The sequence below is a fragment of the Stomoxys calcitrans genome, chromosome 5 (assembly GCF_963082655.1).
Source record: "Stomoxys calcitrans chromosome 5, idStoCalc2.1, whole genome shotgun sequence".
In the NCBI taxonomy this organism is placed as follows: domain Eukaryota; kingdom Metazoa; phylum Arthropoda; class Insecta; order Diptera; family Muscidae; genus Stomoxys; species Stomoxys calcitrans.
In genome coordinates, this window is record NC_081556.1 from 81,741,344 (window position 1) to 81,758,790 (window position 17,447).

The window sequence follows — 17,447 nt, forward strand, 5'->3', positions numbered from 1 at the left end:
TTGCCAACAATTCTTCTAAGATGAATAGGTTGCATTGATAAAAAAAATTTTAATTTACAACGTCGAAATCTTCTTTCCTATTTATTAATATTCGCAATAGCTTCTTTATTACTAAGTTTTAATGTGTTATTCACAAATATGCTGCCATGAAAACTGTTTTCATTTTCAATCTTTTTACTTATAAGTAAAAACCACAACTCACTTGTAAGTGCATTGTACTGCCAGATGTTATGCAGGGAGAGTCTTGGAAACTGAAAATTTTTCCTTTGCTATAAGTTTCCTTTTGTAATATTGCTGTGTAAACGTTTTCTTTTAATTTGTTTTTTGTGCGACTTAGCAAAAGAGATCAGTGTTTACTATGCCAAGCGCTGTTGGAGTTTTGTGGACATTACTGCCGTTGCAGCCGAATTTTATAAAAAAAAGAAGAATGTTTAATATACCCAGAAATTACACTTTTTTCGTTACGAATAAAGTAAATATTTTCAAATATCTTCACACGAAAGTGTTAATTAAATCAATTGTTTAATAATGTTTACAATAATGGTGTACCGGTGTACTTTTCTGAATGTAGTTTAGTGGTGTACTTCTAAAAGAATAACTAATGGCATTGTACAATATGTATGTCGTGCGTAAACTAAGAGAGCCAAAGAGCTTATTTCCATGTTATTTAAATTTCAGAAACTTTGGTTTCAAACCCAAACCAGTAGTGTAGGTAAGGTTCAAGTGGCAGTCTGTAATCAGACAGTCAGTAGAAGCAGTATGCCTTCTAGTTGACACTGTTGAACATGTCAGATCGATTTTAACACCGCTAATTTATACCACTGTAGAACAGAGGTTAGCATGTTCGCCTATGATGCTGAATGCCTAGGTTCGAATCCTGAGTTAAGTTCAGCAGGGCGGAACTTTGGATACCCACCACCTCGAGTATATACGTAATCCACCTTTCGTCAAATTCCGGTGAAAATGCATGTCTTATGCTCCATAGCAGCTATATTGAAATATGTTCCGATTTGGACCAAATACTTATAAATACAAATCATTGTTCAATTGTGTATAACAAAATTTTTATCTTTTTAGTAGCTATATCTAAAAATAAACTGATCTGAATCATGTCGAATAGCCTTACATAGGTCACTGTGTCAAATTGAAGTGAAATCGGATTATAAATGCGCCTTTAATGGCACATTTATAATGACTTTAAATCCAGATATTGGTCTATATGGCAGCTATATCCAAATCTGGACCGATTTGGGCCAAGTTGCAGAAAAATGTTTATGGGCCTAACACAACTCACTGTCCCAAATTTCGGCGACATCGGACAAACGCCGTTCGGACTCGGTTTTTAAAAGGAGGCCCCTTATCATTGTGCTTAAATCTTGAATCGGACTGTACTAATTGATATTTGAGAAGTTTGCCCCCGTTCCATAGTGGAATGTTCATGGGCAAAATTTGCATTTGCAATTTCAATATATCTTGACAGAAATAAAAGCCCAAAGACCTAATCCTTTCGCTTGCCAGTGCGGGACAGGAACACTCCCGATGTGATATAGTTTCCTCCTCCTTGACTTCCTCACAGCTCCTTCAGCATGTCTTTACTTATTCTTTAGACTCTATCTAGAAAATTACGTTTACATTTCGCTAGATCTCCCATTTCATGTGGAATGTGTAGGGTAGTTTTTACTCTTGCAAATTCGCCTGCTTTACAATTCCCTGGAATTTATCTGTGGCCCGATAAGTAACATCACCCCTTTCATTAGCATCTGAAATTCCCCATATCTGGTGAAGTGCATTAGCATCACTACCCATAATGAGATCCTTCTTCTCTACAAAAATGGCTTCCAACAGCAACATAAGATTTGAAGGCGGCATCTCGGAATTGTAAACCACATAGAAAGAAGCCATCCAGTAGTCTGTTTTACTAATTTAACAATTGGAAACTACTGTATCGTCAAATCCTCCAGCGGCCGCAGCCCGGAAATATTGATTAGATCTTCAAGTTCTGCAGGATGTGTGCCCCTCATGCAACCAGGGACAACACAATCTATTTATCTGTCCACCAGACCACCACCAGACCAAGCATCTAATTTTAGCCAACGACACAACACTGAAATATCGTGACAAGCTGTAGGCCATAATTGTTCACAATTAAAATACAAAATTAAAATAAAAATTATAAAAGCAACACTAAACATGTTTGTAAACTTTTTTAGCAACCTTTATAAATTCTTTTTGCTTATTTTTCCATTTTATGTTCTTTTTTCCAAAAAATAATAGTCAAAATTTTAGCCAATATAAAACAGCCAAACAGTTGTTTTCGAAATTCCCTCTCCCAAATTATTGTTCTCACCATTCAATGAGAATAGGAGGATTTAATTCGAGGGAGAAAGAGATTATTGCCAGGGAGTTTTCCGAATTGGGGTGTAAGTGACGGCACAGTGAGTCGAGAGAGGGTACTCCGTTGTTATAAATAGGGGATTTGGGAGCGTTGGCAAGGAGTGACACACGGCACTGTTCACTTGCGATCATGAAGTTCAGATACAACAGGGCACTCTGCTTACACTTGGCACTGGGCTACGAGTGAGCTCACCCTGATATGGTTGAGGCAGTAAGGCACCCTTAGGTCACTCTGCTCACCGCGTCTGCACGGCTTCTGATTCCTTGGTTGACCGTTGAAAGTAAAGGGTGATTTTTTTGAAGTTAGGATTTTCATGCATTAGTATTTGACAGATCACGTGGGATTTCAGACATGGTGTCAAAGAGAAAGATGCTCAGTATGCTTTGACATTTCATCATGAATAGACTTACTAACGAGCAACGCTTGTAAATCATTGAATTTTATTACCAAAATCAGTGTTCGGTTCGAAATGTGTTCATTCACCGTTCAGCGATGAGGCTCATTTCTGGTTGACTGGCTACGTAAATAAGCAAAATTGCCGCATTTGGAGTGAAGAGCAACCAGAAGCCGTTCAAGAACTGCCCATGCATCCCGAAAAATGCACTGTTTGGTGTGGTTTGTACGCTGGTGGAATCATTGGACCGTATTTTTTCAAAGATGCTGTTGGACGCAACGTTACGGTGAATGAACACATTTCGAACCGAACACTGATTTTGGTAATAAAATTCAATGATTTGCAAGCGTTGCTCGTTAGTAAGTCTATTCATGATGAAATGTCAAAGCATACTGAGTATCTTTCTCTTTGACACCATGTCTGAAATCCCACGTGATCTGTCAAATACTAATGCATGAAAATCCTAACCTCAAAAAAATCACCCTTTACTTTTTGCGACTTCTATGCTCCCATACTGGGCTTCGCCACGTTCTTCTTTTGAAAAACAAATTGTACCACCGTTTTGATAAACAGTTGATGATACACCCGAAAAAAATTGTTTACTACTTTACCTTTTCATTGCAAAAACAAAAATCTTCTATCACTTAGCTCGTCTCGAAAGTGAAATTAAATGAGAACTCCTTGTTTTGTTGTTGCACTTACAGTTGCAATTCACTTTGTCTAAAACAAACCCTGTGTTGTGTTGTTGCATCTTTTCCTCGAAAGTTATAAACAACTTTTGATGGCAGCCAATCAGCTCTAAAGCAATTGTTTGTCAATAGAAAAATGAACTGATTCAATTCTCAATAAATACGTTGAATCACTTATAGCTCTATTCAATTCATAGTTCTGAACCTATGGTTCAGCCTAATCGGATAGGTTAGGTTAGTAATCATTGATCAAGTTGTTCAGCTTGAAAACATTTTTTGTTTTGCATATAAGGTTAGGTTAGGTTTAAGTGGCAGTCTGACGGGGATAACTCAAAATTAATCCACTTCTGGTTGTTTCTGTATATTCGTTAAGAGGGCACAACAAATCCATCGACGTGGAGGGGCCAAATGCTGTTACAAGGAAAAGGAGCGTAACTTCTGATATTGACTGTAACTGGTATAATGCTTACAATCGGAAAACAGGGCTAAAAGGGAACAGCATACGAATATGATCAGATCTGCACCATACTCAGATGTTAAGGGGTCTATGCAACTCAATGTAATGGCAAAAATGGGTACTGAAAGCGCATTTCTGGGTTCAAACACTTAAATCTGGAGATGACTTTATCTAAATTCGGCACGTTTGTATAATGAAATAGGGGCAAAAATAAGACTTTATGAACTCAAGATTTCTTATAGGGAGATCGGTATAAAAGGTATAAAGCTGTAGAATGATTTAAACAAGCAGACGGACGGACATGTCTAGATACTATATAAATAAAGACTTTCTAGTACGATACTTTTAAACGTTACATGTACAATTTGATGAGTTCCAAATGGAATGGCAAAATGCCCAACTCCTCTGCGGTGGGTATAAAAACAGGCGCGATAATAGTTAGCCCCAAACCATTGTGCCCCAAATTGAAAATGACAAAAGGTTCTAAATTTGGGTTGATTTGCTGTTATGAAAATGACCCCAAAACAAATGTATCTCAAAGTATGCAAAAGCACTCCGAAAATGAATGTAGTTTCCGCCCCAATATAAATTGGTAAAAAATAGAAAAATATTTTAAAAAAATTGAGCAGTCTTTAAATATTTCTTATTTTTTGAAAAAAAGCAAAAAACACATTGGAGCCCCTTAATGGTGAAATTAGACCCTAAAGTAAAAGGAAAATATGCCCAATATTATTGACTCTCCAATTTAAATGGAGAAGTTCAGATTTACTTGATAAAACCCCAAATTGAGTCCAATAGCGAAAATTGGTCCAAAAGTTTTGTTGTTGTTCTCCATAGACCCAAAAAGTAAAATATTTCAAAAAATTGAGCGGGTTTTGAAATACTTTATTAATTTTTTTTTTGGAAAAAAAAACATATTTGCCTCAAAATAGTGAAATTAGACCCTAAATAAAATGTGACCAATATTATGTACCTCCCACAATTTAATTGGAAAAGTTCATATTTACTTGAGGAAAAAATTGAGTCCAATTTTAATAGCGAAAATTGCTCCCAAAAGTTTTGTTGTTTTTCTCCATACACCTATTCTCCATATATTTGCATTTGGGATGAAATTTTCAATCTTTATAGCGACTAAAACATATACCGCATTTATCGCTTGTAGAGCATTTGGTAGGTTTTGGTCAGGTTAGGTATGATTTTTTTTTTTAATTTTGCTAGGAAATAATTTTCTTGAGCGGCAACACTGATCATAATCTATAGGGTCGCAGATCAATATTTCGAGGTGTTACAAACGGAATGACTGGGTAAATATACCCCAATCCATTGATGGGGTTCATAAAAATAATAATAATTTAATTTGTTGGACAAACCGACTTTCCCATTTTCAGCAATAGCGAAAACCTTAAAAGAGCATCTGGAAAGCTTATCGAATAATTTTTTTTTAATTTAAATACACACTCGAATGCTCTAAATCTATTATTTATTCCTATTTAAAGCTTAATGTTAATTATAATTAATGCTTTAATGATTATAATTAATTAAAAATTAGCATCATTTTTTAGTAAAATTAACAGCTGGTGATATTTTTGAAAATAAGGTACCTATATTTAAATTAAAAATCACGTGATGCACTTCTTAGTCTTAACAGAATGAATGCTTAAATTCAATTATAATTAGAAAGTTTTTAGTAGAGATGTGCGCGTGAGTGATTTTCCACTCACGCTCACGAGAAAAATTTTTAATCACTCGCAACATTAAGTTGACTCACGATCACGACATAAAATCGACTTACGCACACTAACGAAACAATCACGGCCTACGTGAGTGCCTACTCACGAAAAATTCACGACTCATGAAAAACTCACGAGTCACGGTTAAACAAATAATTTTCCGTGAAGCAATTAATAATAATTTTTATGCGTCTCAAATCAAACAGCATTTAAACGTACGAAAATTAATGTTTACAGTGTATTGGCGCTGCATAAGCAGTTTTTTATCGCTTAAATTTTTGTATCTGAAAAGAGATTCGTACGTTCGAATAACGTATTATTTGAGAGCATGCAAAAAATTTTGTTTTTCGTTACTTTTTTTAAATTTAGTTGTGAATTTCTCGCAAGTCGTGAATGTCTCGTCAGTCTTGATAAGTGTCGTGAGCATGATTTCACTCACTCACGCGTAACTCAATCGCGCTCTCGTATTTACACGTGATTGAATTTGGTTCTTACTTTACTTTTACTTTAATTGGCTATGACGGAATATTTGTTCCACTAGCCGAACGTAGAATAGCGTTCCAAGCGCCTCGATCTTCTGTGCTCATTCTAAAATCTCTGACACCAAGTTTCGAGGTGTCTCCCACAACTTGATCTTTCCATCGGACTTTTGGTCTTCCCGGTTTGCGTGTACCACCGTGTTTGCCTTCAAAAAACTTTTTTGCTGGAGCTTCTTCATTCATTCTGACAAAATGACCTAGCCAACGCAGCCGTTGTATTTTGATGCGTGAAGCTATGCTATCGTCATCATACAGATCGTGGTTCATACGTCGCCTATATTCTCCATTTACGCAAACTAGTCCCTATATTTTACGAAGAATCTTTCTCTCAAATACTCCAAGCACTGCTTCATCTGCTTTCACAAGTACTCATGCTTCAGAACCATATAACAGCACGGGTAGTATCAGTGTCTTGTATAGCGCAATCTTCGTCTGTCAAGAGGTGGCCCTGTTTCTAAACTGCTTACTTAGTCCAAAGTAGCATCTGTTTGCCAGAATTATTCTTAATCTCAAAACGGTTGTCATTAGTTTCGTTTACGGAGGTGCCGAGATATATAAAGTTACTGACTGTCTCAAAGTTGTGGTTCCCAACATTCTCCATTTTCTTTATCTGCTCGGTTGTGCAAGGCTTTTTGGAAGTTTAAACCATCCATTTCGTCTTATCTCCATTTACTGCCAGACCCATTTTCACTGACTCTCTTTCGATTCTTTCAAAAGCCGCAGCAGTTACTACTTCCGGTGACCAAACTACTATATAGATGTCGTCGGCATAGGCGAGTAGCATGTGTTCTCTTGTGATTAGTGTGCCATATCTATTCACATCTGCATCTCCTATAATCTTCTCCAGCAGGATGTTAAAGAGATCCCACGATAGGATGTCTCCTTGTCTGAAACCTCGTTTGGTTTTAAATGGTTCGGAGAGATTCTTTCCTATTCTTACTGAGAAAAGCGTATCAGCAAGTGTCATCCTGCACGACTTGAAATACCTTTGAATGTAAAGGAGTATCGAAGGCGGCTTTGTAGTCAACAAAGAGATGGTAGGTGTTGCTTTGTTCTTCTCGGGTCTTTTTAAGATTTGTCGTTGTGTGAATATCTGGTCCAGGGTGGATTACCAGGTCTAAAGTCGCATTGATAGGGCCCAATTACCTTATTGACTTTAGGTTTTAGCCTTTCACACAGTACGCTCGAGAGTATCTTGTATGCGATGGGGAGGAGACTTATTCGTCTGTAGTTGGCACATTCCGTCTTGTCTCCTTCCTTGTGTACGGGACATAGTATGCAGAGGTTCCAATCATCGAGGATGCGTTCTTCTAGCCAGATTGCGCAGATAAGGTTGGATTTGGTTCTCACTCACGAATCACGTGACACACGCGTGACTCGATTCGACAACTCACGATTCACGTGCACACCTCTAGTTCTTAATAGTCGATATAATTTATCAAAAACAAAAGACTTACAAACGAACGTAGCTGAAACCGGTCCAAGTGGTTCTAATGTGCGAAAATGGAAATGAATTATCATTGGATAATCGTTTATATTGTATTTTTATTCATCTCATTATAACAGAGGTTTGATATTTCAAAGCCAATGCAAGTAAAAGTAATTGATATTTGTGCTTAGATTTTTTTCTCTGTTATTCAGAAAGATGCATATAATTTAACGGAGATAATGTCATGATACAGGGACCTTCATGATTTTTATTCAAATTCAGCTAATATTTTTTAAAGGCTAATCAATTAACTTGGTACTTCATATACTTGTACTTATCCTGAACAATTTCTATTGAAATAAAAAAACACTTAACTTTAATTGAGAGTCTTAACCAAGTATCTAGCCGGCGTATTTTTACTACTGTGCGTCTACTCACACATGATCGCACGAGTAGGATTTCATCGCTTCCCCTGTCGAAGCCATTCAGTTTTTCTTCACATATCTGAGGAGAACTCCTAGAGACACGTCTGCAAATTCACCTAGATGGGAGAAAACTCGTCCCCCCGAGATAGAAGACGAGATCGTCTCTTTCTTATTCACGACGTGACATCATCTACAGTCATCATTATGTGGGATTGCCATGCCGCCATAACGCACATTGTCCAGGTACAAGTCCTTATAGTGCCCACTGCTATCTTATCAAAAGCCGACAGTTCCTTCGTTCTTTTTCGATCGTCGGTAAGACAGAGTGGCAGTTTGATATCTATAAACAGATTTCCACCTCAACACCGACTACGCACTGGCTATCACCTCCAAGATGTTCAGTGGTTCGACAAACCCTATCACCGGTATCGGGCTACAGAGTTATTCACCGTAGACTACCCCATCCTGGCATTTTCGTTATATTTTCGATTTCAAGGAGCGTGTTATTCAAAATCCCAAGTCAGCTCCATATCATGAACGCGAAGTTCACCCGGGAATTCGAACAAAGTTCCGCGCCGAACTTTGGATACCCGCCACCTCGGGTATATATGTAAACCACCTCTCGTCATAATCCGGTGAAAAATGCATAATTGGTAGCTATATCCAAATATAGAACGATATGAACTATATATGACGCGGATGTCGAAAAGCCTAACACAACTCACTGTCCCAAATTTCGGTGAAATCTTTTGAGCCCAAAACTTAAATCGAGAGATCGGTCTATATGACAGCTATATTCAAATCTGAGACAAATTGAAGAAAGATGTCTAAGGCCCTAACACAACTCACTGTCCCAAATTTGGGGACATCGGGCAGTAAATGTACCTTTTATGGCCCAAAAACCTTAAATCGAGAGATCGGTCTATATGGCAGCTATATCCAAATCTGAACTGATCTGGGCCAAATTGTCGTAGAACCTAACACAACTCACTGTCTCAATTTCGGAGAAATCGGACAGTAAATGCGCCTTTTATGGCCCAAAAACCTTAAATCGAGAGATCGGTCTATGTGGCAGCTATATCCAAATCTGAACCGATCTGGGCCAAATTGCTGAAAGATGTCAAGGGACTTAACACAACTAGCTGTCACAAATTATGGCAAAATCGGATAATAAATGCGCCTTTTGTCGGCCTAAGACCATAAGTCGGCGCATCGGTCTATATGGCAGCTATATCCAAATCTGGAGCGATCTAGACCAAATTAAAGATGAATGTCACAATTCACTGTCCCAAATTTCAGCAAAATCGGATAATAAATGTGGCTTTTATGGGCCTAAGACTCTTAGTAGGCGGATCGGACTATATGGTGGCTATATCAAGATATAGTCCAATAAAGCCCATCTTCGAAAATAACCTGCTTTGAACAAAAAAAAATCTGTGCAACGTTTCAGCTCAATATCTCTATATTTAAAGACTGTAGTGTGATTTCGACAGACAGACGGACGGACATAGCTAGAGCGTCTTAGATTTTTACGACGATCACGAATATATGGGGTTGGAAATGGATATGATGAATATACCCCCATCCTTCGGTGGGGGGTATAAAAAATGTGTCTGAATGTTGAAGCCATCAGTAGAGCCAGAGGTCTCTTTCTCTTCAAGGTTAGGTTTGGTTTATGTGGCAGTCTGCCATAAGACTCACTAAGACGTTTTCATTCATTGTGATACCACAGGAACAGGAGAAGAAAGATGCCTTCCAGTTCCTACCGTTGAACTAGCCAGAAAGCCCAACAACTTGCAAATGATCACGGCCGCTAATTGAAACAAGATCTCAAAGAAATGAGAACCTAAAAGGGAACTCCTTCTGACAGCCAGTGCGGGAAACGTACACAGTAGATGTTGTATAGTCTCTTTTTCTTCGACGTCCTCACAGAAGTCTTTACTTGCAACCTTCAGTCTTTCAGCATTTGTAACGACCAAACAGTAAGCTGTTATGCCGGACACAATGACTGAGACGTCTATTCTAGTCAGGGACAGCAAAGCGGTAGAACTCTTCAAGTCCAGATTAGAACATGTTATTTTCAAATGTTCACAACCCACACTTTGTGACTATCAGTTATTTGTTTCCCTTCGGGCCTGATGCTGAATGCATAGCTTACATGTTAATAGAGGCATACCCACCGACTCCAGTTCCTCTGGAATATGTAAAATAATTCCCATTCTCGAAACCTCTCGTCTGCTCATCCATTTCCTAGGACATCTATGTGCCCCGGCACCCAGGACTGATGAATTTCGAACTGTTCAGCCATTTCGAGAGATCTGCGACAGACGAGGGCGATTTTTAAATTCAGATATATATTGCTCACATAACCTTGTCGATATGACCAGAACTAGTTCTTCAGAGTACACCCCAAAGACCACTTGGTCGTCTAGTTTGTGACCGTCTGTAGATTAGACTATGTGACAGCTATTAACAGGGATATTGTAGTTCCAATCGGTTCTATCAGGAATAGTGGTACAGTACTTTTTATCAAAAAGAGGCTAAACTAACACGGCCTGGAACATCGGACATTGTATCAGGGATAACACAGTGTCCGTAGCCGCCACATGAGCAAAGAAGAAGTTCCCTTAGCCTCACAGAAGTGGTCGCGGAAATTTGTCTATCCACGATGTCCAGAGGAATTAGGTTTAGTAGTAAATTCAGTGCATCAGACGGTGTCGTCCTGAGTGCGGCTGTCATACACAAACAAGCTATCCCTTGGATCCGGCTGAGTATTGAACAGTAGGTGAACTTTTAAAGTGCCGTCCACCAGATTACACCACCATATAGCATTATAGAAATAACACGGGGTTTAAACCCCCAACTTTTGCCAATGACTCTCTTGCAGATGTATAGGGCAAGAGTTGCCTTTCCTCCCTTTCCAAAATGTTGGATATATTCAAATTTCAATTTCCTGTCCAGCAAAACACCGAAATATTTTGCTGTTTCTGTAAATAAAACATTCTTTCTTCCCAAGTAGAGAGGTGCCACTGTGGGTAGCTTGTATCTCCTGCTGAAAATAACTACTTTTGTCTCAGGCGTATTTACACTTAGATCACTTTCGGTAGCTCACTTCATTTTCCAAAAAGAGGTGTTATTTTGGTATTCAAAAAAATTTTAATTTTTTGAGATAAATGATCGGATCATAATAAAGAGGATAGTATGCCGAGAATAACGAAAAAGAACATTAGCCGAATAGTCACTTCAACCACGAAGTGGCTTTCCATGAAATTTTCCTTAATCAAATTGCAAGTTCTCGATATCCTGGGCTGTTGTACACCTTATATTTTACTTGGTCTAAAGGAAGTAGTCGCAAGGTGTAAAATTTGTGGCCAATTGTGATCACCTCTGCCGCCAGGAAAAGTGTGTCTTAAAATCTTAGTCTGATTCGGTATCTTCGTAATGCATAAAATGTACCTCCAATGAGAAATGCTAGAAGAAAAAAGATAACATAGTAAAGAATGGTTCGTTCATATGCAACTTTCAATGTAAAACACCTTATCCTCCAATGTACTACGGAGGATGAGAGTCTACCCATAATTCGCATAAAAGCAAAATTTGTCTACTTAAATTTTGTGTATGACCTTGGCTCAACAGGTGCCAAGGACGATAGACAAGAAGAGCTTTATCGATGTCCCGACCATGACAATAAAATTCGGCGAAGATATTTTAATCCCACAATAAGAGTATTTGTAAAATATAATTGAGTGAACATTTTGATATTGACAAGGCCACATTTATCTAGCATTTCATTCAAAATAGTATGGCAAGAAGAATGCTAACATTTGTATTGCTCCAGACTTAAGGTGGAGTCTATAAAAAATAAACATGATTTTTTTCGTCTTTACGTGGATATTAAGATGGCTTATTTTAACTTTAATCTTTTCCTTTATAATTTTTTATTAATATTTTTTTTGTTACATATAAAATCTCTTAAAAGTAAGTGTTTAACCTAATGACTATATCTTAGTATGCCTAAAACAAAGATAAATATCATAACAAAAACAACATCAGTCTGCTCTCTCATAATGAAATGCCATTTTACTGCATCTTCAATTATCCAAAGAAATTTGGAACAAATAACCTCTTACGTTTGGTTTTGGTCTGCTTGTAACGCACGAGGGGTGTGAATTTGACACCATGTGGCAAGTCACTTGGTGACCCCGTAGCAGAGTCCTGACGCCGTCTTCCAGGTGGCGGTGTTGCATCTGTCCTTCTAACAGCAGTGATGACTCCATTGTCAATATAGTAATAACCAGTTCTCAAATTATCAATTATACCATCGGACAGTCTGGCGGGAATGGCGTTACTTGTGGTAATTATAACGAAGAAAAGCATGAAAGCAAGACTAAGACAATTTCTCCGAGGCTGCAATTAAAAATAAGGAAAAATCAATGAATTTATAGTTTTTAGTTTTTCATTAAAAAAAAAGCTCTGGGTCACAAAAAATATGAAATCATTGCCGATCCTAAATCGAAATTCAATTTCTTTGGGTATAATATATAATATTAACAAGCAGAAGCGTGCTAAGTGCGGCCGGGCAGAATCTTATATACCCTTCACCATGAATCGCATTTGTCAGGTTCATTGCCCAGGCTCTCTATAAGCAAACAAAGGATAAAAATTGCCATGCTGTTGAAGCCATATCAGGTTATGGACCTTTTCGGGCCATACTTGGTTTGGATGTTGCAGACTATAGTAAAAGCCATTGTGCAAATTGTCAGCCAAATCGGACAAAAATTGCGCCCTATAGGGTATTAAGAAGTAATTTTGAGAGATCGGTCTATATGGGAGCTATATCAAATTATAGACAGATTCAGATCAAATTTCGCGCATGTTGAAGGTCATAGGAGAAGATGTTGTACAAAATTTCAACCAAATTAGATAAGAATTGCTCAAGAAGTATAATTCTGGTGATCATTTTATATGAGAGCCATATCAGGTTGTAACCCGATTTCGATCATACTTGGCACAGTCGTTGAAAATCAAAACAAAAGGCACCAAGCCATATCGGATAATAGTTGCGCCCTCTAGAGGCTTAAAAAGTCAAGATCCGAGATTGGTTTATATGGCAGCTATATCAAGTTATGAAACAATTTTGACAATACACACAGTTGTTGGGGGTCATAACAAAACACTTTGTACAAAATTTCAGCCAAATCGAATAAGAATTGCGCCATCTAGAGGCTCAAGAAGTCAAGATCCAAGATCGGTTTATATGGCAGCAATACCAAGTTATGAATCGATATGACCCATTTACAATTTATTTTAGTCGGTCTGTGCATTGATATTACTTGATACCGATATATATATGATACTGATATATAAATCGATTTCTCGCTCGAAATATACATAGGTGATGAGAAATTAACGATAGTATCAATACTATCCATATTTATTATCGAATGTGGCGATTATCGATAGTTTGTCAGCTCTACCCTTGGCATACGTAACCGATGTGGTCTACATCGGGCCATGTTTTGATATAGCTGCTAGATAAACCGATCTTACGATTATATGCCTTTGGCCCATAATATATGTATTTATTACCAGATTCCGACGAATTTTGTAACAGTGTGTTTTTTGAACTTGTCAACATGATTGCCCTGTTAGGTGTAGATCGGACCATACTTTATATTGACCGACCATCCGTATTTTTCTTGTTAAACCCCAAATCTTGATTCAAATTACAAAGTTGCCCATGAGGAGCAGGGGCAAAGTCTCATGTATCAGTGAGTGCTGTACTATTCAAGTTTAAGCTCGATGATAAGGGGCCTCTTTTATATAGTCAAATCCGTACAGTGTGCCGAAGTGCGACACCTCTTTGGGGAGATGTTAAAATAGACATATTGGCCATATGGCCACAGCTGACATATAAACCGAATTCCCCGATTTGCCTTCCTCAGCCTCTAGACGACTCCATTTTCATATGATTTGGCTAAAAGTTGGTACTTATGCATTCAAGCAATCATATCAAATGGCGCTCAGATTTTTTTGTTGTTTTGATCTTGCTTCATATATTGGGATTATTGAACCAAATCTGGATTGCCATATAGAACAGATTTTTTTTTGTTTTGGTAAAAATTTGCCAATATATGAAATAATTTCACAGTTTTTTTTTAATAAAACTTTTGGATTCTTCCACATAGTTATTATTTTCAAAAAAAAAAAAAAAAAAAACTAAATATTCACTGGTCTCTCCTATCCAAACTGTTGAACAGTTTGCCAAAGCAATACAAGAAACACTCCAAGGATTGATTTTGTTTCAAAAAGTTATTATTCTTTCTTTTATTTAAAGTTGCCCTTAGCATTTCACAAATTTTTCTCTCTTTCTTAACATTTTTGCAGCCACTCACCATTAACTTCATTGTTTTTGTTTGACTTTTCAATTTAATAATTAAATAAAGAGTTTTTTTGTTTCAGTGATTTATTGATTGTTTTTTAAATTAAAATAAGTTTTTCTTATTTTCGGTATTGACACTTTTGTTCTATGTTGATTGATTGAAATACTTTAACGTTGTGTTCGTCCAGTTTGAAGCGCCTTTGGTTTTTATAAGAACTTCACGGATCCGGTAATCGCTTTACATAGATTTGACTTTACAAAACATATTTTCACACCCTGGTGTGAAATGTTTATCTTCTCTGTGGACATTGATAGCATTACTCATCCAAATTTCAGCGGATAATCTTGATGACGCGACTCTTCCATAGTTTATGATCACAAATGACAAAAACAGAAAACAAAGATAACGTCAATGTATTTAATATTTGAAAATGCGGAATTGAGCAAATTGGCAATGCTTCAATTAAAAAGCAAGAAATTTTTTTCAAAAATTTTATGATTTTTCAAAATTTTTCCAAAGACACCTGGCATCACTGTTAGAACCTAATATTTAAAATGAGTCGAAACTTTTGAGCAATCGAAAAATTGTGATTCCACAACAATTTCGTCAATAATCCCTCACGAACGGCATTGTTCGTCCAGGCGCTTCCCACAAAATGTATAACCAGGATTAGTTCTAGTTTTTCCACATTAGATATTGAATGTATCCCACCGTGCAGGTATGGAGGCAGTCTGCTGAATACAGTTTGTAATTCAACCGAAAGCGATTGTCCCCGAAATGCATTTGTCCATGATTGATGAGAAAGTTGTAATCAAGTCACAATTTCGAAAATCTATTGAAGAAGTCCGTCGGGTATATGGTTTGAACTTGCCCTGTATTTTCTTACCCCAGCCTTATGGCTAGACAAGGTAAAGTTTTAGTGACAGTCTGCAATCAGGCTCACAATGGAGTGATGCCACAGGAACAGAAAAAAGAAGATGTCATTCAGTTCTTGATAAAATTAAGGAACATTAAGGAACACTACGAATATTCTTCTCATATCAATGAGAGTGTCCGACACACGTTTAAGCTCAATGTTAAGAGACCTCCTTTCGATTGCCGAATCAGAACGGCTTGCCGCATAGCGACACCACCTAGTTGATAAGTTTACATGGCTGATTATCTTCGGGAACGCAAATCAGTCCAAGAAAAACCCTGGATGACCGGGGAGATTTGCAACATTGGGGTAAGAAGTCCGCAGACTTTTAACAGAGCACGTCGTAAAAAGGCGGAAGTTTATTGAAATGTGTATTACACACGGCTCAAGGAATACAATAAGATTACCAGAGCGGCAAAACGTGCGTCCTGGAAGCTTTTCTGCTAACAGGTCGATAACGTTAATGACGCCGCCAAGATAAAAAAGTTTCTCTCAAAAACCCATGTCCAAACTGAAACTTTAGTAGACGACAAGGGAGTGAGAGCAGAGACAACAGAGGACATGTTGAGGCTTTTGATGAAAACCCATTTTCCACAGGATACGAAGGGACTCACGGAGCCACCGGAATCTTGGAATAATGACGTTGATCGAAGGTTTATAATAACGGAATTTATGGTGAAGGAACCCTTGAGGAGCTTCAAATCATTTAAGTCACCCGGATCTGATGGAATATTTCCGGCGTTACTAAAGAAAGAAGCAGACTATCTGGCCAAAATTTTCACAGCGTGCGTTCGACTTGCCTAAACTTCAAAAGCCTGGCAGGAGGCAAGGGTGGCAAGTTATGAGGCAAGGCAAGTAATGCGACACCAAAGGCCTACAGACCCATAAGCCTTATGTCCTTTTTACCCAAAACCATGGAACGTATTGTGGACAACCTGATAAAGAGTATGACATCCAGCAAACTGCTCAAATTCAAACAGGATGCCTATATCAAGGGAAGGTCGGTGGAGACTCCCCTGCACGAGGTTGTGCATAAAATAGAAGAATCCTTCCATGCCAAAACGTACACACTGGCGGTATGCATTGACATCGAGGGGGCTTTTAACAATGTGCGAACCGACGCACTGATCCAATCCTTAGATCAGTACCGGGTGTACCCGGTCCTTAGAGACTGGATAAACCATATGCTAAGGAACAGGAGAATAAATTGTGTGTCCCATGATATAAATATAAGGGAGAAGATGGCACAAGGCACGCCACAGGGGGCATTTTATCGCGAGGAAGAAGATGCAGCAGATGTTCACGAGGAAGAAGATGCACCAATTTAACGCACCACGTTTCTTCAATAAGACGATTTCGATATCTGACAAGGTCAAATACTTAGGTGTGATTTTGGACAGGAAACTGAATTGGAAGTGTCACATTCAGGAGCGTACTGAGAAGGCTCACAGATGTTGGGCACTATTAAGACGGGCCGTAGGCTCGAAATGGGGCCTGAATCCAAGGATAGTCCACTGGCTCTACAGGAGCGTGATTAGACCAATACTTACTTACGCCTCAATAGTTTGGTGGACTGCTATGGAGAAAAAGTGCAATAGAAGGACCATACAACAGGTTCAGAAAACATGTTGTCTTGGCATAGACGGAGCGATGAGGACCACGCCCACTAGGGCATTGGAGACTATTCTAGATATCCGACCCATTGACATACAGATTAAGTGTGAGACATGCACTGCGCGGCTATGAGACCTAAGGCGATGGGAGAATGGAAGAATGGATTGAGGATGGGAGCAGCTCATACCATCGCGGTATAATCGAGGCCACGATAGGAAACCTGGAAGAAAGGGAAGAGGGGTCCGATAGGATACCTCAAATGGACCTTGAAGACGAGTGCGAGGCACTGCTGCCATCGGCACAGTCTTGGATTGACGGAACCGTAGTATTGCCATCTGGAAGAACATGTTACACAGATGGATCGAAGCTAGAGGACAGAGTGGGCGTGGGGGTTTACATTGAGAACCCAGACTGAGATATGTGTTAGACTGCCTGACCATAATACGGTCCTGCAGGCGGAGATCCGGGCGATCACG

The 17,447-nt window shown here is 38.4% G+C and overlaps 1 protein-coding gene across 1 annotated transcript; it reads right to left on the reverse strand.

The window, feature by feature from the left end:
- Nucleotides 1-12,026: 12,026 nt before the first annotated feature.
- LOC106083742 (uncharacterized) lies at nt 12,027-14,537 on the reverse strand. Its single transcript, XM_013246968.2, has 2 exons — nt 14,454-14,537; nt 12,027-12,465 (listed from the first exon to the last, which is right to left on the reverse strand). The coding sequence occupies exons 1-2, from the start codon at nt 14,463-14,465 to the stop codon at nt 12,154-12,156; spliced, it is 324 nt and encodes a 107-aa protein (XP_013102422.1). The 5' UTR covers nt 14,466-14,537; the 3' UTR covers nt 12,027-12,153.
- Between the last annotated feature and the right edge of the window lie 2,910 nt (nt 14,538-17,447).